This window comes from Amblyraja radiata, chromosome 33 (genome assembly GCF_010909765.2).
Source record: "Amblyraja radiata isolate CabotCenter1 chromosome 33, sAmbRad1.1.pri, whole genome shotgun sequence".
Lineage (NCBI taxonomy): Eukaryota > Metazoa > Chordata > Chondrichthyes > Rajiformes > Rajidae > Amblyraja > Amblyraja radiata.
In genome coordinates this window covers 9,946,181-9,969,099 of record NC_045988.1, presented here as the reverse complement: position 1 = coordinate 9,969,099, position 22,919 = coordinate 9,946,181, and the positions used below count along the sequence as shown (strand labels likewise).

Below are 22,919 nucleotides of genomic sequence, written 5' to 3'. Positions count from 1 at the left end.
TACTTTATCCAATCTGCGCTCGTGATTTGTAGAATGAGATCACAGCTATCCAAGGGAGATGCTTCTGTGAGTATGTAGACAGTCCCATTCGGAATGGGGCAGTGCTAGACATAATCCCTGGGAATGAAGCTGGGCAGGTGGATAAAGTGTCAGTGGGCATGCACTTTGGGAACAGTGGACATCATTCTAAGTTTCAAAGTAGTTATAAAGGGATACATATATTGCCTATTTCCTCCGCTCCATAGATGCTGCCTCAGCCGCTGAGTTTCTCCAGCATTTTTGTCTACCAAGGGATACATATAGTCCAGAGTGTGAATTAAGAAGAGGATGATTTCAATATGAGACAGGGTCCGGCAAAACAATCTGGGAACAACTATTAAGAGATAAATCTACGTTCATGGTTGGAGCCTTTAAATGTGAAATAGTGAGAGTTCCCGGTTCCGTGCGGTTCCCGGAGGTTTTTGTCAGTCACCCTACCTGCTTCCACTACCTGCAACCTCCGGCAACCACCTGCAACCTCCGGGAACCGCACGGAAACCTTGGGTGGGGCGCAAAGTCTCCAGAGGTTTCCGTTCAGGTTTCCTAAGTGGGACAGGGGCATTACATTTTAGGAAGGCAAACCAGGGCAAGCCATACATGGTAAATAGTAAGGCCCTGGGAAGTATTGTAGAACTGAGAGATCTAGAGGTACGGGTACACAGTTCCACAAAAGTGGAGACACAGGTAAAGAGGGTGGTGAAAAAGCATTTAGCACACTTGTCTTCATTGTTCACTGTATTGAATACAGGAATTGAGACATCATGTTACAGCTGTACAAATCATTGGTGAGGCCAAACTTGGAATACTGTGTACAGTTTTGGTTGCCCTTCAAAAAAGCTGCAGGAGGATGTTACCGGATCTGGAAGGTTTGAATAATAAGGAGAAGCGGGAGTCATAGAGATGGGTATTTGATGGTCAGAAGGATACAATTGGCCTCAGGGCCTGTACCTGTGCTACGTGATCTCAGCTTCCATCTTATAGCACCTTGACCTTACTGAAAGATCCCCACAGTGCGTTGGGATGCAGAACCATTGGAGGTGACGTGCAGTGGAGGAACACCAACTCGGTCAGACTGCTAGGTTTAGAGTGGCTGCTGACGGGAGGGAGAGGTGTGGGAGGAAAGCTAAGGAAAGGAATACCTTGAAAGTTGAAGACATGGCGGCTGGAGAGGGAGCAATTGTTTGTGAGCATGTTCGTCCAGAATTGGAGCAGTGGACTTATCCGAGAGTAATCAAGCTGATGGGGTATACAATAGGGAGAGGATGTATGGCAGTGAACTCAAATGATGTCCCTCACTGCTCCAGCTCCCATTCTACATTAAATGTTAATGGCATGGCCTGAGATTGGAATGCATCATCTCATATCCAAAATATTTCAAACTTATTTTGGTGTCCCAGGATTATTGAGGGAGACCCAGTAATCCCAGCAGACACAGGCATTGACAATCAATGCTCTCGAGATCCTTTTAAAATCCTGGCGTCATTGCAGCAAATGTCTCCCAAGTATTTCTGAATGTCTCCCAAGTCACTGCAATTATCACCCAGGTATTCGGTGTCTGAACAAAAGTATATTTAGCATCCAGGCAGTGAGAAAGCCCACGACAACTAATCATAACCCTTCACGGTTTCACAGAACCTGAAGCTCGGATTCGGTCAGACACTTGAGGACTCTGGCAACCCTGGAGACAGTGGGAGGGAGATTCCCATTACACGCATGTGTTTCCACTGGAAGTTCAAGCCAGCGGTGGATGTGGGTGTTGTGGAAGGCACGCGTTAGTACCCGGCCTGCCTTTGATAATTACAGGATCAGACTCCCTTGCACATATTTGAGGGCAGCACAATTGTGGCTTTGCTGAGAATTAGTTACGCTTGCTTATGTATCTATTGTACTTGCTCTCCAGCCAAAGTGAGCCCGGTATGAATGAAACCAGAACCAGAGGAGTAGGGTTACTACTGAGAGTAGATTGGCGATGGCTCCCAAAACAATCCGTCACCTGTGCAGCCACAGTGGGCCAAACCGTGTTGCAGTTTCAGTGGGTAACGGATAAGGTGGGAGCCGGTTTTACAGCTGGACACAATCATCATTTTAAACCTCTCCACTCTTTTTGAAATCAAAATTGTCCCTGCTTTGGTCACCGTCGTATGACGTTTTCAAAGTAACTGCTGTCAAATATTCACATTTATCTCAATCACTCACCCATTTAAACTGGATTCCTTTCACGTCACTGAGTAACGCCGTGTGATTGTTTCACAGGCATTAAGGGCAGAGCTTTAATCAGTACGGTATTCTCTGAACTGAGGCTATTGAAGCTCAGATATACAAAGTACTTTCAAAAGTAAATAAACAGGACATTATATAGTTGGCAAAATTGTTACTTTTTGTGGCACTTTGACGGACATTCACTCTTTGATTTGTATTTGGGTGTATCATGTGTTGGGCGGTATACAAATGATGCACAGGTCTGAGTGCGTCGGTAGAAATTGTGTGCAGAAGGTAACTTTGGAATGGTTTAGACACACGAGGCGCGTCCAAGTGTGTTTTGGGCCATTCCAAAGTTACCGCATGCACACAATTCCTACCGAAGCACGAAATAGACCTGTGCATCATCTGTTTTATGGATTGGGGGAAAAAAGTAAAATAAAAATAAAAACCTGCTATTTTCCAAATCATGCGTCCATGATTTGTCATGCGTCCGGTAAAACTAATTACGGGGTACAGCAGCGGCTTTTAGCCAAACAGATTGCAGAGGGTCTTAGACCCATTCTATAATAGTTCATTCACCATAAAATTCCAACTGCTAACTCATGGGTTTCTCATTTAAACATGTTCCAAATCAGGCAGATTGAAGTCTTGATTTCAGATTTTAAACACTGAGCATTGTCTGCAAAGACCCCTCGTTGCTGGGTAGGAGAATGTCAGGAAATCTTTGTCTCAGGTAGGAGGCAACAATCCCTGCAATTGAGTGGTTGTAGGATTTTGCGGGACAATCTGGAGTTAATGAGGTCAGGAGACGCAGGGAACTGCGGTAGCTGGTATACAAAAAAGGGCACAAAGTGCTGGGGTAACTCAGCAGGACAGGCAACATCTCTGGAAAATCACCAGAATGGTCAGGCTGAGGATAGGTCCTGACCCAAAACATCACCTGTCCATGTTCTCCAGAGATATTGTGTAGGAAGGAACTGCAGAGGCTGGTTTACACCGAAGATGGATACAAAATGCTGGAGTAACTCAGCGGGACAGGCAGCATCGCTGGAGAGAAGGGTCGCGATCCTTCTGCAGACCCCAGACTTCAGAATTTGAAGAAGGGTCTCAACCCGAAACATCACACATTGCTTCTCTCCAGAGATCCTACCTGTCTCGCTTAGTTACTCCATCATTTTGTGTCTTTGAACCTTGAATGTACCAATAGACAAGATTGGAAATGTTAGTATATCTGAGGATGCTTGGTATCTGCGTAGGGGTAGCAAGAGTGTGACATTTAAAAGGGAATTGCTCTGTCGGAAGCTGTGAGCAGCTGTGAGCGAGGTTGAGAGGAAGTGACTCAGACATAACACTCGCCGATAAACTGAGTGATCAAAATGAAGGAAATGAGTTTGGTATTTCCGGAATCTTCTGCCTGAGCGCCTGTCCAGAATGGCAGGCACTCTCCCTGTTCATTGAGAACATGCAGAACATTTTGTTACGAACATTGTGAAGTTTGCAGTGACTCACTGTTCGCTCCACGCCCACTTTCCTGACATGACATCTCTGCTTTTAGACCTCTGTGAAGTTATATTTACTAAACTATTGTGACTGCAACTATACCAGAACATGTTAGGAATACTTAGCAGGCCAAACAGCTATTGTTCTAAAAGGTCATTGATCTGAAATGTTAACTCTTCACAGATGCTACCTGACCTGCTCAGAATTTCCTGCATTTTCTGATGTTAGACTTTCAGAAACACAATATTTTGGTCTTACATTTGCAGCCTTTTTTTTGTAATTTCTTACTGCATCTTCAACGCCTCCTCAAAAACCCCGATAAAGTTAATAAAACACCACCTGTCGCACACAAAGTCCTATAATTCCCTGGATTCGTTCTACATCCCTTCTTAAACAAAAGAACAACTGGCTTCTCTCCAGTTCTCCGGCACCTCACTTGTGGCTAGAAAAGATGCAAAGATATTCGCCAAGGCTCCTGCAATCTCCTCTCTTGCTTCTCTTTATAACCTGGGATGGATCACACAAGGGAATTTATCCACCTTAATGCTTTTCAAGAGCCCCAACACCGTCACGGTTGATGTAGGACATAACTCAAGCTAATGCTTGATTTCAAACATTAGTATTCGCCACACTGATGACACTGTCCTAATTAGCAAATGCAGATGATGCAAGATACTCCATTAGTACCTTGCCTACATCCTCTGACTCCAAGCATAAATTCCCTACTTTATCTTTGAGTGGTCCGACCCTCTTGTTTTTATTTTCTTCAGTCCAAGCCATTCATGAACCCTTATGGCCCTTCTAATCGCCCGCTTGAGTTATGTCCTACTTGTTTTATATTCCTCAAAGGCCCTGTCTGATTTCACCTTTTAAATCTCGCATGCACTTCTTTTTACATTTTGACCAAATTTATAGCCTCTTTGATCGTCCAAGGTTCCATCAGCTTGCCATTGTTATCACTCCTCCTTACTGGAACATGCCATCCTGAACTTTGATCAACTGCCCTCTGAACGACTCCCACATACTAGATGCCGACTTACCCATTAAGAACTGCTCCTGATTTACTCCCCCTCGCTCCTGCCTAATAATGTTGTCATCTTCCTTGCTCCAATTTAGAACCTTCCCCCAAGGTCCAGACTTACCTTCATTCAAAACAATCTTAAATTAACTGGCTGAATGGTGCTGTAAATATAAATATAAATATAAAATTATATATAAATATAAAAACTAAATAAATATAAATAAAGGATGTATAGGTTAAGAGTAACATTATCTTTCTAGAATAACCATGGAAGGAAATAATTAAAGTGTTTGCCATTTATATGTAATTTGTCCACAGATACGAATTGCACTAAAATGATCAAGGGCGAATGTATTTTGCACAATGACTAATATATTCACAACTTCTCACAGGTGAACGGTTGTCTCCTTGATCCTTTGCCTCCATCAATATCAAGGAAAGGATGTCCACCATCTCCCAGCAACATGATGGAGACATCTATTGACGAGGGCATAGAGACTGAAGATGACTCTGAGGAGGATCCAGCCCAGGTCTATGCATCGTTTCAGGCAATGCGCTGTGGCCAGAGACGGCACACTCTCACTGAGGTCACCAACCAACCAGTATTGTTGCCCGGCACAGGTAGGAAGGCATTAACTCTTGAGCTACACATCTGAACATCAACGTTAAGAGTGAAAATTACATGACCATGAAAAACAGCAGAATTGACCCAAACCTGTTTGACTCCACATCAATGCATGGACGATCAGGGTGGGAACTGGGAATGTTTTTTGTTTTACATACCCTGGTGGTAGATTTAAGATGATTGACAAAGGTATCAGAGAGGAGGAGGTGAGGAATTTGCTCCTGGACCTGGAATGTGCCATTGGAAAGAAGGGTGCCACCATACTGAAGAATTAGTTAAATATATGCATAGAAAATACTTGCACTGGTGTGAGATGGCAGTAGATTGCAAACAATTGGATGCCTATTTCAGAAAAGGCTTCTTTTGATAAGAAGTGCATGTAGTGCTGAAACAGGCCCTTTGGCCCAGCTAGTCTTAGTCCCGACCAAATTACCTAACTGAGCTGGTCTTACCAACTCCTGACCCATATCCCAAACCTTTCCTATCCAAGGGTCTTTTAAATGTCATAATTGTGCTTGCCTCAATCATTTCCTCTGGCAGCTCGTTACATATATGCTCCTCCGTCTGTGTGAACAAGTTGCCGCTCGGGTCTCTTTTGAATTGGGATGAGGTTACCTCAGTGGCTTAATGTTCAATTCCCTCCTGTCTCTGTCGCCCACCCAGGGAAGCTGTTGACTGTCTGCAATAACCCGTCCTTGGGCAGTGTTGATTCTGAATACGACATGGGACTGATGCACGGGGAGCTCAGCATCCTGGAGGACACACCACCGCTGGCGGACGTATTTGCCAACCAGCCGCTGTCACGGATCACCCCGCCTCTGGTTGGCATCAAACCACCAAACCCGGCAATGGAGGCACTGACGTCACAGAAACGCGAGATGCACAACAGGTCGCCCGTCAGCTTCCGAGAGGGTCGAAGAGCTTCCGACACGTCGCTAACACAAGGTGACCACCTAACCTCTTGTCCCATTGATGCAGCGTCGAATCAGTAACAGAGTCAAATTTTCTGCCATTAAAGACCCACCGGCCATTTCACGCCTACAATAACTAAGACACTCCCAGTAATTTTAACCAGTAGTTGACATACGATTTAGTCATACAGTCACGCAACGTGGAAACAGGCTCTCTGCCCAACTTGCCCACATCAACCAAGCTTCCCCATCCACACTCGTCCCACCTACCCACATTTGGTCCATATCCCTCTAAACCTTTCCTGTCCATATCCGTGTCTAAATGTATTTAATCATTAGTATTTCATAGCTTTGGTTTCTGCTGGCCTCCAGGATAGACCGCACCAGGTGTCAGGCGCTGTCTGACCGATTGTTGCGTCTCGCAGTTACTGGGGAATTTAATGGTCATCCTACCTTGCCGTTTTGGTGGGTGGCGATGAGCCTCCTCTACACTCTGTGCAAAGTCAGTTTACCAGGGTGTGGAGTCACATATTCACTAAACTGAGTGAAGATTGCCTTTATTGAAGACATATAGTCATAGGGTTCTATGGAAATAAACTCTTTGGCTCCACTCCACCCATGATGCCTATCTAAGATAATCCCACCTGCCTACATGTGGCCCATATCCCCTAAACATTTCCTATCCTTGTACCTGTCCAAATGTCTTTCAAATGTTGTTATAGTCAACTACCTCCTCTAGCAGCTCATTCCATATACCCACCACCCTCTGTATGGAAAGAGTTGTCCCTCGGATTTCTATTAAATCTTTCCCCTCTTACCTTAAACTTATGTCTTCTAGTTTGTGATTCCCCTACTCTGGGTAAAAGACTCTGCTCATACCCCCTTTTCCCCTCGTGATTTTATACACCTCTATAAGATCACCCCTCAGCCTCCTGCTCTCCAAGGAGTAAAGTCCGAGCCTGCCCAACCTCCTCCAGTAGTTCTGGAGTCCCAGCAACATTCTTGTAAATCGTCTCTACACTGTTTCCAGCGTAATGGCATCGTTCTATAGAAGTCGTACAAGAGATTGATGAGGTCGCACGTGGGCACAATGCTCCAAGTGTTGCCTCACCAACATCTTGTACAAATCAACAAATTTGTGAGACGCGATCTCTCATATACAAAACCATGCTGACTATCTCCAATCAACCCGCCTTGCCAAATACCCATACATCTTATCCCGCAGAATCCTCTCCAGTAACTAGGCTGCTCTCGACTTCTTCCTTTAGGTATCGTCGCCTTCCGTCAGCATCTCCAGAATCTGGCCAGAACCAAGGGGATTCTGGAACTGAACAAGGTGCAGTTGCTTTATGAACAGATGAACTCTGATGTGGATCTTGATTCTCTACCAGCAGCGCATTTACAAAGCCTCCTCACCACCCACCACCAGGTAAACCTCCCTGCCTCCGTGGTACGGAGGTATGACATTTGAAGTACCTTTCCATGACTGGATTGATCACATGCTCTCCATGACAAGTAGCATTTGGTTCCATACCATGACAACACATTTTCTAATTGGATTCGCAGCTACCTAATTAATAAATCATGGAGATAAAGTCTGATCAAGAACACACACGCAATTAGGAAATGATCCCTGTTGCATCGTGTGGAACCTCATTAGGAAATGATCCCGATGTGATGATGTGTAACCGCATTAAGATGTATCCTTTCCTCAAGACCAGAAACAAACTCCTCACTGCATTGCCATCACGTGTGGTGCCATTATTTATTCCTCCATTTGACCTCCAGAAATCTGAACAGGGATGGTGACCACCTGGGTTTTAGAACATGGAATAGTACAGCAAATGAACACACCCTTCCATGCACAGCGTCTGTGCCAAGTTAAACTAATTGCCTCTGCTTGTACATGACCTATATCCCTTCACTCCCTGCATATCTGTGCGTCTATCTAAAATCCTCTTAAATGTCATTATCGTAACTGCCTGCACCACCATCCCTGGCAGTGCATTCCAGGCAGGCACCACGCTCTGTAAATTACTTGCCGCACAGATCCCCTTTAAAGTTTGCCCCCCTCTCCTTAAAGCTATACCCTTTGGTATTTCCACCCTGGGGGAAAGGTTCTATCTACCCTATCTATGCCTCTAATTTTACATACTTCTATCAGGTCTCCCCTAAACCTCCAATGCTTCAAAGAAACAATCAAATTAGTTTACAGCTTATACCCTCTACTGTACTGTGCTGTTCCATGATCTAAAACACAGGCATCTAATCCAGGCATCATTCTGGCAAACTCTTCTGCATCTTGTCAGTTGTAAATGACATCGGTGAGGCCACAGTTGGAGTATTGTGTTCTGGTCACCCTGTTTAAGCGAGGTTGTTAAGTTAAAAAGAGAAGGTTTATGAAGATGGTTGCAGGACTTGAGGGCCTGCGCTATAGGGAGAGGTTGGGTAGCGTAAGAGTATATTTCTTGGAGTGCAGGAGGCTGAGGGGGTGACTTTATAGAGGTATTCAGTCTGAAGAAAGGGCTTGACCTGAAACATCACCTGTTCATTCTCTCCAGAGATGCTGCCTGTTACTCCAGCTTTTTGTGTCTATCTTCGGTTTAAACCAGCATCTGCAGTTCCTTCCTACACATTATGATCAGCCTTACTTTTTCTTCCAGGATGAAGCTTTACGACCGCAGGAAAATGTAGCATTATTCCCCAACGGAGTGCATCCCCACTTGTTGTCAAGACGTCAGAGCCTCGAGACACAGTATTTACAGCACCGAATGCCGGTAAGGAGGTTTATCTCTGGAACTAATTACAGGTCAACGCATAAAATGAGACGGGAAAGTTGAGCAAATGAAATGCCAACATTTATGGAGAGGAGCAGAGTTAAGAGCGGATGGCCCTTCCTCTTTACTGCAGTGTGTATCTTTGCTATCAGGGTTAAACCTGATAGGTTATTCTCTTTACACTCCCCATCACCAACTACCCCAAAATAAAAAGAGTTTTGATAAGTTGCTCACACCCAGGAAGTGAGGCAGGTTACATTTGAACAAGGTGTAGCTAGTCATGGAAATATACACCACAGAAAAGTGCTGAAATGCACCAGGTCTGTGCTGCTTATAAAATATCCCATCCAATGTAATGCAAATCACAAAATGCTGGTGTCACTCAGCAGGTCAGGCAGCATCTGGAGGGAATGGATAGGTTGCAGTGTGTTGCTACAGATGCAACATAACATGCTGAGTTACTCAAATACTTTGTGTTTTGTTCAAGATTCCAGCATCTACAATTCCTTGTGCCTCTATCCAACTTAATCACAGGTTTTGTACACATCCCAGCACATTCAAACAAATTGGGAATTTCTGGCTCCATGGCAGAATTCCAGTCACTTAAACCCAATAGAGTAAGTTTTCATCAACTCTCCTCTTGCCTTGGCCACTCCGCAGTGAAAACGAAGAGAAGCTTCATCTGTAGAATCTACTGAATCCCACGACAGAAAGCAATGTGGGCGTGAAGGTGCCACAGATCTCTCTGAATTACTCGAATGCTACGAATCATTAAAATCATGAAGGGACTGTCAATGCCCTGTTGATGGGTTCTGAGATTACCAGATCTTTGCGTGCAAGAGAGTGGAAAGAATATAAAAATCCATTCCTGATATTTATTGCTGAATAGCAGAGCAGGCTGGAGGGGCTGCACCAGTTAGTCTGGCTCTAGTGAGTAGTGCAAACAAACTACTTGTGAGAGGAACTTCCATCAGCTGTGAATAAACACCGAGAGTGAGATGATACTGTGCTGAATGTGTTTCCAAAACTATTTCAGTCATCATATTTGCGATGTTGCCAGATACATCCACAGAGTGGCAGAGAACATTGTGATGCTGTTTGTCCAGCAGAAATGGAAGGGAAATTAAATATAAAAACATTTCAAATAGAAGTGAATTTCATTTTTTCATAGGTGGAATTAATTATTTAATTTACACGATCAAAATATGACATTTTTTCCAACATAATCCTAAATTCTTGCAAATTTTGAAATATGCTAGGGTTATTCATTTCTAAAGCATTTGAGGTGCCGGAGTCTGGCTGCTGAGCGGTGATGGGTGCCTCTAACTAGGTGCACAGCTGATGGGCAGAGCAGAGTGGAAGTTCAGACTATGAGGAAAACATCAGAGCATGTTGAATGTATTACTCTACATCACGCCAAACATTAGAAAGTAATCTTATCATGTGTTGTGAAATTGTTGTACTTCACACCCTCCACATCCCCTTCGCCTCTCGTGGTTCTCCTGCTTCAGCCTCGTGCATATCTCTTTTTTCCATTGTCCCTCCGTTGGTGAGAGTCCCATCAGTAGCCAAGGTTTCACCCTCTGTGCCTGTCTACTTTTAATATCACAGAGTCATCCAGCACAGAAACAGGCTCTCCAACTCATCCATGCCAACCAAGATGCCCCATCTGCACTAATCTAATTTGCTCACCTTTGTTCCATATCTTTCTAAACCTTTCCTATCCATGTACATATCCAAATGTATTTTAAACATCGTTATTGTATGTCAATGTTATTGTAAGCCACCTACCTAATAGCTCCTTAATGATTTGCTGCCAGCAAAATGCTCAGGGTCAATGTTGATGCGTTAATGATGTTACTGGCATGTTGCACTTGTGGTAAATTAAATACTCTTTTACTGTATGTTACAGAACCCAACCTTACTGACGAAAGCACAAAACAGCTGCCCGATGTATTGCAAGGAATCCCATAGCCTGGAGCAACAACTGCAGGAGCGCAGGTGAGACCAGTGGGCGGTACAGTGGCGCACCGGTAGAGTTGCTGCTTTGCAGCGCCAGGAACCCGGGTTCGATCCTAACTACGGGCGCTGTCTGTACGGAGTTTGTACGTTTTCCCCCGTAACCTGCGTGGGTTTTCTCTGGTAGCTCCAGTTTCCTCCAAAGATGTACAGGTTTGAAGGCTAATTGGCTTCGGTAAAATTGTAAATTGTCCCTAGTAATAGTATTTGTAGAATAGTGTTAATGTGCAGGGACTGCTGGTTGGTGCGGACTCTGTGCCGAAGAGCCTGTTTCCGCGCCGTATCTCTAAACTAAATTAAACTGATGTCTCGGGTGAGGCCGGTGATGTCAAAGTTGAAAGAAGCTTCCCAGGTTAATGTCAATATTCTTATATCCCATGCCTAGGGCTTCCTCCAGTGCCATCAGAGGTCATAGGGTGCCCCCAGCGGATGTCAGAGATAATAGGGTACCCCAGTAGATGGGTCAGAGGTCATAAAGTTCCACAGTGGATGGATCAGAGGTCATAGTGTCCCTGAGGACGGTCAAACATCAGGGTGCTGTGGATATGTTGATGTGAATCAGTTATTGTCACGTGTGCCAAAGTACAGTGAAGAGCTGGTTGTATTCCTTTGACCAGTGGGAAGCATTGTTGAAGCTTGTGTTTGTTGCTCCATTGGTGTGTTGCTTCATGTTCTGTGTATTATCTTCCATTTCAGGTTGCAACTGAAGCGCATGTTTCTCCAAAAACAGTCGCAGCTCCAGGCTTATTTCAACCAAATGCAGATTGCAGAAGGTTCCTACCCTCACCAAACTCAGCAAATGCCTGCAGCTCACCCTGAAGCCCAGCAGCAGCAGTTCAGTATACCCCGACCTCTAAGCCCCATGCTGGAGCCCCAAAATCAGATGCAGTGTGACCCGTTCCTCAGCCAGCACTACAATCTGCAGCTTTCCCTGCAACAAGTGGGGCCGGTGCAGCAAACAGTGCAGCCTCCACTGCAGCCCCTGGATCAGCACCAACAACTCCTGCAGTTCCCTTACCAGCCTTGTGATGTGGTTGGACCCACTGCCCCAGAGCTGGGTTACCCAGAACAATGTCCCTACACTCTCAACCAAACCCAACATGCTGCCCTGCCCTTGAATGAAAGTCAGGCAAACAAGGTTGCTGCTGATTTACCAGAGACCTACAAGAACATGACTCTCCCTGAACTGCCTGCGCTCTTTGATTGTGAGATGATGGAGACAGTTGATAGCCAACATGGAGGCTATGTCCTGGTAAACTGACTGAAATAGATTTTCAGTGTTACTTCAACAGAGAGGAGGGATGACAAGAAGAGAAATGGAAGTCAATTTAGTTTGTACATTTCAAGAAAACACTAAAATTGATGACTTGTTTTCCATCTTAAAGCATAGCTAGAAGAATGGAAATCAACGGTGTAGAATTGGCTCAGGCCAGATCTCATTTGTTGAAACAATCGTCACGTGGTTCTGTTGGCCCCTGGTGCTGAGAAGACAAGAGGCAGGAGAGGCAAGTCTTAAAAAAAAAAAAGCAAATGCACTTTCCTAAAAATGGCCCCAACCAATGTACCAGGTAACAAGCAGGCAACGCTACATTGGAAGGGCACAGAAGCAGAACAATTGGTTCTGCCAACAAAGCAATACGTCGCCAGGAAAGATGGAGTTTTAAGAGCTTACCATCCAAACGAAAAGTTGTCACTGAACACCCATGTACCTCCCTCACCCCTGGCCAATGCAATCTACATGGACAGACTGGGAAATGGGATGCCCTACACTGTGGAGCACAGCAAATAGAATAACTGAGAGTGCTTCTCTGACACTGAGGTCTGGACATTGTAATCATCCCAGATCACTGAAACCAATGCTCAACACTTTCATTTCTCACCAGAGGTTGTTGCTAGATTACAGTTAGCATTTTAGGATGGAAGTTTAAAAAAATATAGAATTGTTGAAAAGTGCCTCCTGCAGGGGCATTTTATCTCGAATACCTCCGGATTCCCGAGGAGGTGATTAATGTGATAGTACTCGTTCAGTGTTTGCTTTTCCAAGGAATAATTCATTGTAATTTTGAATATGAGTTGCTGGTTGTTTATTGAAAGCTTTGTACACTTTACCTAGGGTTTTAGAAGTTATATGAGAAATAAGCTTTTGAAACAAACTGTTGCGTGAAGTGTGATGTGCTGTGCCTTTTTTGCTTCATTTAATTTAAAAGTAAAAGAAACACATTTCTGGAAAATAGTTTGGATAAACAATGCCCCATTTATACTGACAGGTTAACCAAAGTCACTTCAGAGTCTCTACTCCTGGGTCCGCCGTGTGGAGTCAGGACAAGGTCTTGCTTTGTGTTGAAATCGATCTGTATGTAAAGAGTAAAAAGCAATATTTATTAAATGTTTTCAAAAGATGATTGTACCATACATGTACTGCGACGGGTGTTTTGTGTACCATCAGAATAATCTCACTTCTCTTCCTCTTGTTGAAGTATTGTACAGGCAGCAAATGCTGATGATGCACTGGTCAGGGTATATTAGTTTGCGTGACCACGTGGCCTAGAATTTAGGTCAGTCGGACCTCCTGGATACAATGACCCTCATAATTGCCAGTTTATCATTGACAATTGGCATTTTACCTTGATGAGTTAACACTATTGAAACTGCAGTCTGGATAATCACACCTCAACCTTCTCCCCCTGGGAATTAAATGCAAGATCTCTGAGCGGGCTGCACCAAGCAGCAGGCCTGGTAGGCGCAACACAGATGCATGCCTCCGGCGCATGTCAAATGCTTCGTGACGCTGTTTTATTTTATTTGCAATGTTCCTCTGCGTCAGATGACCAACAGAGCACTGTCTCTGTTGCTTTCTAAGTTCCGGAGTTTTGCAAAAAATCAATAAGGCATTATCCTCGCTCCTAGGCTCATGCTGCTCTCTTTCATTCCGCTTTTCTTGTCCCACTTTCAATCGCATTCATTGACTTTCTAGTCAGACAGGGTGGACAGAGGCAGGCTGTTTGCCCGTGCAGTGTCCTGGAGTAAACAGTACCTGTGTTAGTCCTCCCTCCTCCACACCTCTACCCATTCCTCCCATCACCATCACCTGGACTCCATTGACAGTAGAAAGATGAATTCACGCCATGTGTCTTCAAGACCTCCTGTGGAATTCTGTGACCATTCACACCCTCAAGGAGACAAGAGGAAGCCCTCTGGGCCTCCGCTCTGCTGCCTTCAGGTCAGTGGTGGGGCTGACCCATTGGATTCCCCTTTCTCAGTCAGAATCTCCTCTCCACTTTTTCACTCCAATCCCAGGCTGAAGGTGAGAAAAGTCCAGACTTCAATTCACAACCTGCTCCTTTCCAAAACCCTTTCCCACTATCTGACAATCAGATACTAAATCCTGTGTGATAATGCATTTTTTTAACTTTATTTCTCTCAGCCATCAATATTACCATAAAACATTCTTAATGTGTTGTTCAACACCAATGTTACAGGAGAGGAATTTAATTTATTGTGTTTACTAACAACCTTGTTCCATACACTCAGTACAATATGAGTTGGCTTTGGCTGTGACAACACAAATCCTTTGAGAAAGATGTAATTGGTCTGTAGCATCAATCAGTGACACAGCCCTGGCTGCACTGGGTGATAATATTCTCTGTGGATTATTGAACGCTGCAGTTTAATGTGTAACCTTCAAAACAGATAGGTTTGAAATTAGACCCGAACAGTGCTGCAAAATGAACAGCATCTGTGAGATGTGAATAGCCTTTCTCTGAGCCTTTGGTTCCTCAGCCACTTGTTACCTCATGATATTAAAGCTGTTTAATGTGAGTGAATACCCAACATGTCCCCCAGTGTGCAGCCGGTGAGCTGATGCCCGTTCTATACTCAATCTCCACAACATGTCCAGCTGAAACTCAGCTTCCTCGACCCACACCCCACACCTGCACCCGTATAGCGGTAGTCAGAGCACTTCACATCAGGAGCAGATGACACAGTCCATGGATTTATCCAGAGACATTCACCATTCTCCTCAGCCAGGGGGCAAGAACCTGTCCCTTGGTTTTCATCTTCAACTTGTTTTCAAGAGACAAAAGAAGTCTATCATCTGATTTCTGATTTTGCTGTAGGAAGTGTTTTTACCTTTGTGATTTTTTTCATTCAATTAATACTTTGAAGAGACTTTGGTGCAATGTATAAAGGGTAATGGTATACATGGAGATACGTGCAATATGTGTGGTACATAGGATGCATTCTGTTAAATAGTTGATGCTTCAGAAATGCACTAGGTTCTATACGCTCTTGATGTATGGAAAAAGCTGCTTTTTTACAATTTGGTAATTAAACAATAGTGTTGTTTCTACGATAAAGAGTGTGATACACCTTATGGACCTTGTGAAGAAAAGAACACTCTGGATACAATGAAGAACTGTGTTATAATCGTGTGATACTGCCTTTTTCTGTCTGTAACTCGAAAGGAGAGAGTCGGCAGTCCCTGGTACCTCAAGAGCAAGTTTTTGTACGACTATGAAACAATGAGAGAGACACTTTTTTTGAACTATATGGCAGACTTCTGCACCAGACCACTGGAGAAGATGCTGAGATTATGGCAGTTTGATAAACAATCTTTGTACTGTTAACCAAAGGATAAGTTAAACAGGTAACTTCAAGGATCTAACTAAATGCAGTTCATGTATTGGTCCAAATCCCAGTTTGATTGAAGCAAGAATAAAGGCTGTAGTGTTTGAGCCGTGGCACGGAGTGAGTGTTTTATGCGGTGGAATGGGGAGGCTTTGAGTTTGCAATCCTGCTTTGTGTTTCCCCAAACCCTGATCCCTGCTGCAGTTGCCACATTCACTGTCATCTGTCACCTAACCACTCCTTGCATGAGCTGAGAATGAGTACTTCTCTCTGAGCCTGACTGAAGCCCAGAGACTTCCCAAACCCATGCGTTGGGTCTGGTCGGTGTATACTGTGCTAGAACATTTCGTTAAGTCAGGCAGAGATGCAATGGCCCAGTTCATGAGTCGGTCATTGTGGCTTGTGCAGTTTGCTGATGTGATGACATGTACACAGCAGATCACTTTCCTGCTATCTTTTAAACTGTAAAGATACAGCGCAGAAACAGGCCCTTCGAGTCCACGCCGACCAGCGATCACCCGTACACTAGCACTATTCTACACACAATTTACAATTTGCAGAATCCATCACCTTGCACTTGTCTAAGTTAAATTCCAAGTGTCAATCTGGACAGTTCTGAAATAATGCCCCAGTCGATTGGCCACAGTCTTCACTGACATCTTCATCCTCTCAGTTCAATAGAGTTCTTTCCCCTTCTGCTTCTGAAATCATGCCCCAGCCTATTGTCATCCAGGAAAAATAGGTCTACAGAAAGACCATCTCCTTACCTGGTCCCTTGACATCGATGCAGTGAATAAGAAAGCACATCAGCATATCTAGGCTTTTAGGTGTGTGAGAAGATTCAGCATGTCCATGAGGATTCTCTTGAAATACAGAAGTGCTATAGAAGGTGTTCTGATGGGGTACATTTCAGCCTAGTATGGTCTTTTGATCACTAGATCCTGCAGAGAGTAGTGAACACAGTCCAGTCCATCACAGGCTTGTCACCCTTCCATCCAGTCCATCTTCACGGTGAGTCTTTAGTTTCCTTAAATAATACAGAACAGAAACAGGCCCTTCAGCCCACTGAGTCTGTGCCAACCAGCAACCATCCTGTACTCTAACGCTATCCTACACATGAAGGACATTTTTACCAAAGCCGTTTAACCTGCAAAAATGTACGTCTTTGCAATGTGGGAGGAAACCGGAGCACCCGGAGAAAACCCACATGGTCATAACTCCGTACATACAGCCCCTGCAGTCAGGATCGAACCCGGGGTCTCTTGCGCTGTAAGACAGCAACTACCGCTGTGCCACTGTGCTGAATTATAAAGTCATACATCGCAGAAACAGGCCCTTATACATAAAAACATAGAAAATAGGTGCAGGAGGAGGCAAGTTGGCCCCTTTGAGCCAACACCACCATTCAATGACTGATCATCTCAAATCAGTACCCTGTTCCTGCTTGCTCCCCATATCCCTTGATTTCATTAGCCCTAAGAGCTACATCTAACTCTCTCTTGAAAACATCCAATGAATTGGCCTCTACTGCCTTCTGTGGCAGAGAATTCCTCAGATTCACAACTGAGTGAAAAAGTTTTTCCTCATCTGAGTCTTAAATGGCCTACCCCTTATTCTTAAACTGTGACCCCTAGTTCTGGACTCCCCCAACATCGGGAATATTTTTCCTGCATCTAGCCTGTCCAATCCCTCAAGAATATGATATGTTTCTATATCTTCAGCCCAACTTGCCCATGCCCCATCTACACTAGTCTAGGACTAGTTAAATGTGCTCAGGAAAGTTTCCTCCAGCAAATAAGGGGAGGGCCCCACAGGGGAGAGGGCAACACTTGATCTAGGCTTGGGAAATGGGGAGGGGAAAGTGTATGAAGTATTCCTGGATGAACCTTTTGGGACCAGTGACCAGTGTTCTATTAGATTTAAGAGAGTTAAGATCAGTTAAGTTTAAGATCAGTTCTGAGCATAGAACATAGAACAGTACATCACAGGGACGGGCTCTTCAGCCACAATATGCCGAACATGATGCCAAGTTAAACTGATCTCATCTGTCTGGACATGATCCATATCCCTCTATTCCCTGCACTTCTAGCTGCCTGTAAAATCCACTTAAACGCCACTATCATATCTGTCTCCACCACCACCCCTGGCAATGCGTTCCCAGCCCCCATTACATTCTGTGTAAAAAAAAAATTGTTGCCATTAAATTCTCCCCTTCTCACCTTATAGCTATGCCCTCTAATGTTGGACATTTCCAACCGAAGGAAAAGGTTCTGAGTGTCTACCCCATCTGTGCCTCTCATCATCTTATCTACATCTATCAAGTTTCCCCTCAACCTACGACATTCCAGGGAAAAAGTTTATCTGAACTCTCCCTGTAGCTGAAGCCCTCTAATCCAGGCAGCATTCCGGTAAACATCCTCTGCAACCTCTCCAAAGCCACCACATCTTTCCTGTAATGGGGCAACCAGAACTGTACGTAATACTCCAAATGTGGCCACAACAAAGTCCTATAGAGCTGCATCATGACTTCCTGACGCTAATACTCAATGCCCCTAGCAATGAAGTCAAGCATAACATCACATCAAATGGTGCAGCAGCCACAGGACTGACTGGACAGTTCTGCCCATTTTCTTTCATTTGAGACGTGCTTGAGGGTAAATCATTTCCACTGAAAGATGGACGTGGATCACTCCTGAACTGGCATGGGCCCAATGGCCTCCTCGCCACTCAAATTATCCTGTCATTCCAGCAGTGTTATTGAGCACAGAGACCTGTCGGATGTAAGTTCATGTTCCATCAACACACTTGGAATTAAAAGATCTGGGAGTAACTGCGGATGGCAGCACCACTGACAGTGATGGTGATTTAGAGAACAAAGCATGCACTGACTTCGGCCGTCCTTCCGTGTTCAGCTGCTGAACCCAGTCTCATTCTGATGTGGTTCTGCCTCGTCTGGCAGGTTGTTCAGATATCACACATTACACGATCAAATCTCCAGGAATGCCTCCAAGCGGAGTTGGCAACCCTACTGAGATTAACTAACTCTAAATGACTAGAGATTGAATTTGCAATTTTTTTCTGGTTGAGATAACTCAATTATACACCAATTTGGGCTTGCTGAGTCATCAGAGCAGCTGAACAGTAAGTCAGAGCTAATGAGCCGCGTTGGATATTTCGAACTGTGATGTTTTTCAGAGGCCCCACATCACCCCTGGAATCGTAATGTCGGCTGAGTTCAGTCTCTTGCTCACTCCTTTAACCATAAGAGGGTGATGTTACACTTCATCCCCCTTGGGAAAAGTTATGAATTTTAGAACTATAATTAACTAATGTCATTGTATTTTAATGATAGCTGCTAGCAATTATTGTGTAATATTTTGTTAACAAAATGTCTTTATTAATAAAGCATAATGCATTCAATTCTTGAATGCATTCTGCTACAATCTGGCCATTGGGATCCACACTCTGGTTTTCCATTAGACATGTCCCATGTCAACCATTGTTTCGCATTTGATCACAAAAGGACACATTTTCTGATGTGAAACACCCCAAAGTCAGAAAGTCGTGCATCATGGAAACAGACTATTCAGCCCACCACATGCCGTTCCTTCTGCCCATATATGTTTAGTTTATTGTCACGTATTTACCCATCAGCAATCTTGGAACTGAACTCTGTCTCGGGAGCGGGTTATGGGGAAGGAGGGGGGGTGGGAGACAGTGTTAATTTATGTAAATGTGAATCCATGGGTGGGTTTGGGGAGGGAGGGAGTGTAAAAAGTATGAGTATGTGAATGTTTGAAGTTCTTTTAAAAGGAGAGACACAGTAATCTCGTTGTATGTGACACATGCAATGACAATAAAGCATTCTGATTCTGTATACCGAGGTACAATGAAAAGCTTTTTGTTTGCATGCTATCCAGTCAACAGAGAGTCAACATGATTACAACCAAGCCACCCACTGTGTATAGATACAAGATAAAGGGAATTACGTTTAGTGCAAAGTAAAGTCCGATTAAAGACCAAGGGTCTCCATTGACGTAGATGGTAGGTCCGGACCACTCTCTAGTTAGTTTCTGTTAAGTTGGTGATAAGATAGTTCAGTTACCTGATAACAGCTTTTTGTTTTACTATATGTGGTGGATGTATGGAACAAGCTGCCAGAGGACGTAGTTAAAGCAGGTACTATAACAGCATTTAAAAAACACTTAGGTATCATAGGGAAAGTGAATGAAGGATAAATGGCAACGTCAGGTCTGCTCCAGCACTTACTTCACAAGACTCTGTAAAGACTATGGTACAGGGAATGTTGTAAGTTCATAAAGTCACAAGGAATAGGAGTAGAATTAGGCCATTTTGCCCATCAAGTCTACTCCGCCATTCAATCATGGCTGATCTATCTCTCCCTCCTAACCCTATTCTCCTGCCTTCTCCCCATAACCTCTGACACCTGTATTAATCAAGATTCTATCTATCTCTGCCTTAAAAAATATCCACTGATTTGGCCTCCACAGCCTTCAGTGGAATCTGAATTCCACAGATTCACCACCCTCTGATTAAAGATATTTCTCCTCATCTCCTTCCTAAAAGAACGTCCTTTAATTCTGAAGAAGGGTCTCGACCCGATACGTTGCCTATTTCCTTCACTCCATAAATGCTGCCTCACCCGCTGAGTTTCTCCAGCATTTTTGTCTACCTTCCTTTAATTCTAAGTGCCAGTATGTAAGTCACGTCAGATGCTCGGGATCACGTGGTCAATTCTGGTCAAACCTAATGGAAAACAACTTTGTGTTAATACCCGGCGGGCATGAACATTGAATTCTCCCAATTTTGTTAGCCCCTGCTGTCTCCTCCCCATCCTTAGCCCTCGAGCTGTCTCCTCCCATCCCCCAGCCCTCGGGCTCCTCCTCCTCCTTTTTCCTTCCTTCTCCCCGCCACCCCCTATCAGTCTGAAGAAGGGTTTTGGCCCGAAACGTTACCCATTTCCTTCGCTCCATAGATGCTGCTGCACCCGCTAAGTTTCTCCAGCATTTTTGTGTACCTTTGTGTTAATACCTGCTCAATTACAAGAGAGAGTCAAGAGTGTTTTATTGTCATATGTCCCAGATAGAACAATGAAATTCGTACTTGCAGCAGCACAACAGAATATGAATACATTGAACAAGAGTGGGCAGTCCCGTACAATCTAATTGTAAAGCCAGAATATTTTCTAAATGGTTAAATGCGTAGGATTGTTGAGGTGTTACATTTCATACAGTATTATGTCCAAGAGTCACTGGACGATTGATGGGGCAGGTTGCACTGACCAGGGCTGTATTTCAACATGTGGAATCAAGTTACCATCAACTGAGGTGTCTCAGCATTAAGGAGGTTAATAAAATACTTCATTCATTGGAATTACACAACCCAGGATATTTACTGAGTCAAGGATGGCAGGCGTGCAGCGGTAGAGTTGCTGCCTTACAGCACCAGAGACCCAGGTTCAATTCTGACTACGGGTGCTGTCTGGATGGAGTTTGTACATTCTCCCAGTGACCGCATGGGTTTTCTCTGGGTGCTCCGGTTTCCTCCCACATTCTAAGACGTCCAGATTTGTAGGTTAGTTGGCTTTGGTAAGATGTAAAATTATCCCTTGTGATTGTAGGTTAGTGTATGGGGTTGATCGCTGGTCGGCGTAGACTCGGTGAGCCAAAGGACTTCTTTCCACGTTGTATCTCTAAAGTCTAAAAGTCTAAAGTATGAAGTGCAATGCAGTCACACAATATTTACAATGGCCCGAATATTCCACCAGCAATTGCGTTTGAGAAGTTCGGACACAGCCTGGCCTAGTGGTGAGAATGTGCTGGCCAGTACTGATCCCCACACAGGCAAAGCTGGTAAAGCAGTAAGTCCTGGGTTAGGGACAAACCACAGCAAGGACCACTGCATGCCTTTCCAGATCTTTCTGGCAAACGTGCAGTGTAACAGGAGTGGGTGGTCCCTTGCAACGCCGAGGGAGTGCGCAGAGGACTGAAACCTCGACTGTACACGGAGGGTGTGACAGGGAGAGCCCAGCTCCCCAAGTCCACTGGGAGAGCTGCCAAGCCCGGCGCTGGGGCTTGTTGGAGAGGTCTTTGATGAGGCATGCTGTGACTTTGACGGGAAACCATTTGCCAGGATCCTGCTCACATACACAGCCCCTTGGGAACCGTCAATGCACGTCACTGACTAGATAGACACAAAATGCCAGACCCGCTGAGTTACTCCAGCATTTTGTGTCCACTTTTGGTGTTTCGACTGTGACTGTCGCCGGCAGTCGCCGAAAAAATCGCCTAAGTGGGACAGGCCCTTAACTCAGGCATTTAAAATAAAGTGTGTAACGTTGATTGCACAACGTGACTCAGGGCAGCACTCCGGTGGCACAGAGGTAGAGTTGCTGCCGTACAGCGACAGAGAAACGGGAATGATCCTGACCACGGGTGCTGTCTATACGGAGTTTGTACGTTCTCCCTGTGACCTGCATAGGTTTTCTCCGGGTGCTCTGGTTTCCTCCCACACTCCAAAGACTTACAGGTTTGCAGGTTAATTGGCTTCAGTAAAAAATGTAAAATTGTTCCTAGTGTGTAGGATAGTGCTAGTGTATGGTAATCACTGGTCGGTGTGGACTCGGTGGGCCGAAGGGCCTGTTTCAGCACTGTATCTCTACATGCTAAAGTCTAAAGTGATTATGGGATATCATTTTGAGTTCCAGTCAAAAGGAAGCTAACATCCACCTGAAGATGACCTGAAACATCATCAATTCCTTCTCTCCAGAGATACTGCCTGTCCCGCTGAGTTACTCCAGCATTTTTGTCTGACTTTGGTGTAACAGTATCTGCAGTTCCTTCCTACACCTAACATCCACCTTGTCAACACCCTGTGCCCGGGTCACTGGGCAGAGGGCACCTGTTTCGCTGGATGTGCAGCCCCTCCTGCAGTCTGAAGGGGAGCAGTAACATCGTCTCTGCTCACAGCAGGAGCTGACTGCTGCCCATCTGTGAGCCATCATATCTGTTAGCTCTTTGATTAACTTGAATAATTCATGGTCTGCTGACAATGTTTAATACAGCGAGAGTGACGCACGTGGTGACACTTTGGAGATAAGACTCTCTCAGTAAGCACCCTCTGATGTAATGAATGTATAATCCACGCTCCCATGGTGAGAAAATATTAATATGCAT

The 22,919-nt window shown here is 44.6% G+C and overlaps 1 protein-coding gene across 1 annotated transcript in view; it reads left to right on the top strand.

Moving 5' to 3' along the window:
• The window catches only part of sik2 (salt inducible kinase 2), a 103,827-nt gene extending 87,996 nt beyond the window's left edge, over positions 1-15,831 (top strand). Inside the window, exons 10-15 of the mRNA XM_033049673.1 lie at positions 5,155-5,383; positions 6,051-6,332; positions 7,567-7,727; positions 8,962-9,075; positions 10,988-11,076; positions 11,791-15,831. Of these exons, the coding sequence (XP_032905564.1) occupies positions 5,155-5,383; positions 6,051-6,332; positions 7,567-7,727; positions 8,962-9,075; positions 10,988-11,076; positions 11,791-12,355 (1,440 nt within the window). The 3' untranslated portion in view covers positions 12,356-15,831. The remainder of the gene's footprint in view (positions 1-5,154; positions 5,384-6,050; positions 6,333-7,566; positions 7,728-8,961; positions 9,076-10,987; positions 11,077-11,790) is intronic.
• Positions 15,832-22,919: the final 7,088 nt, after the last annotated feature.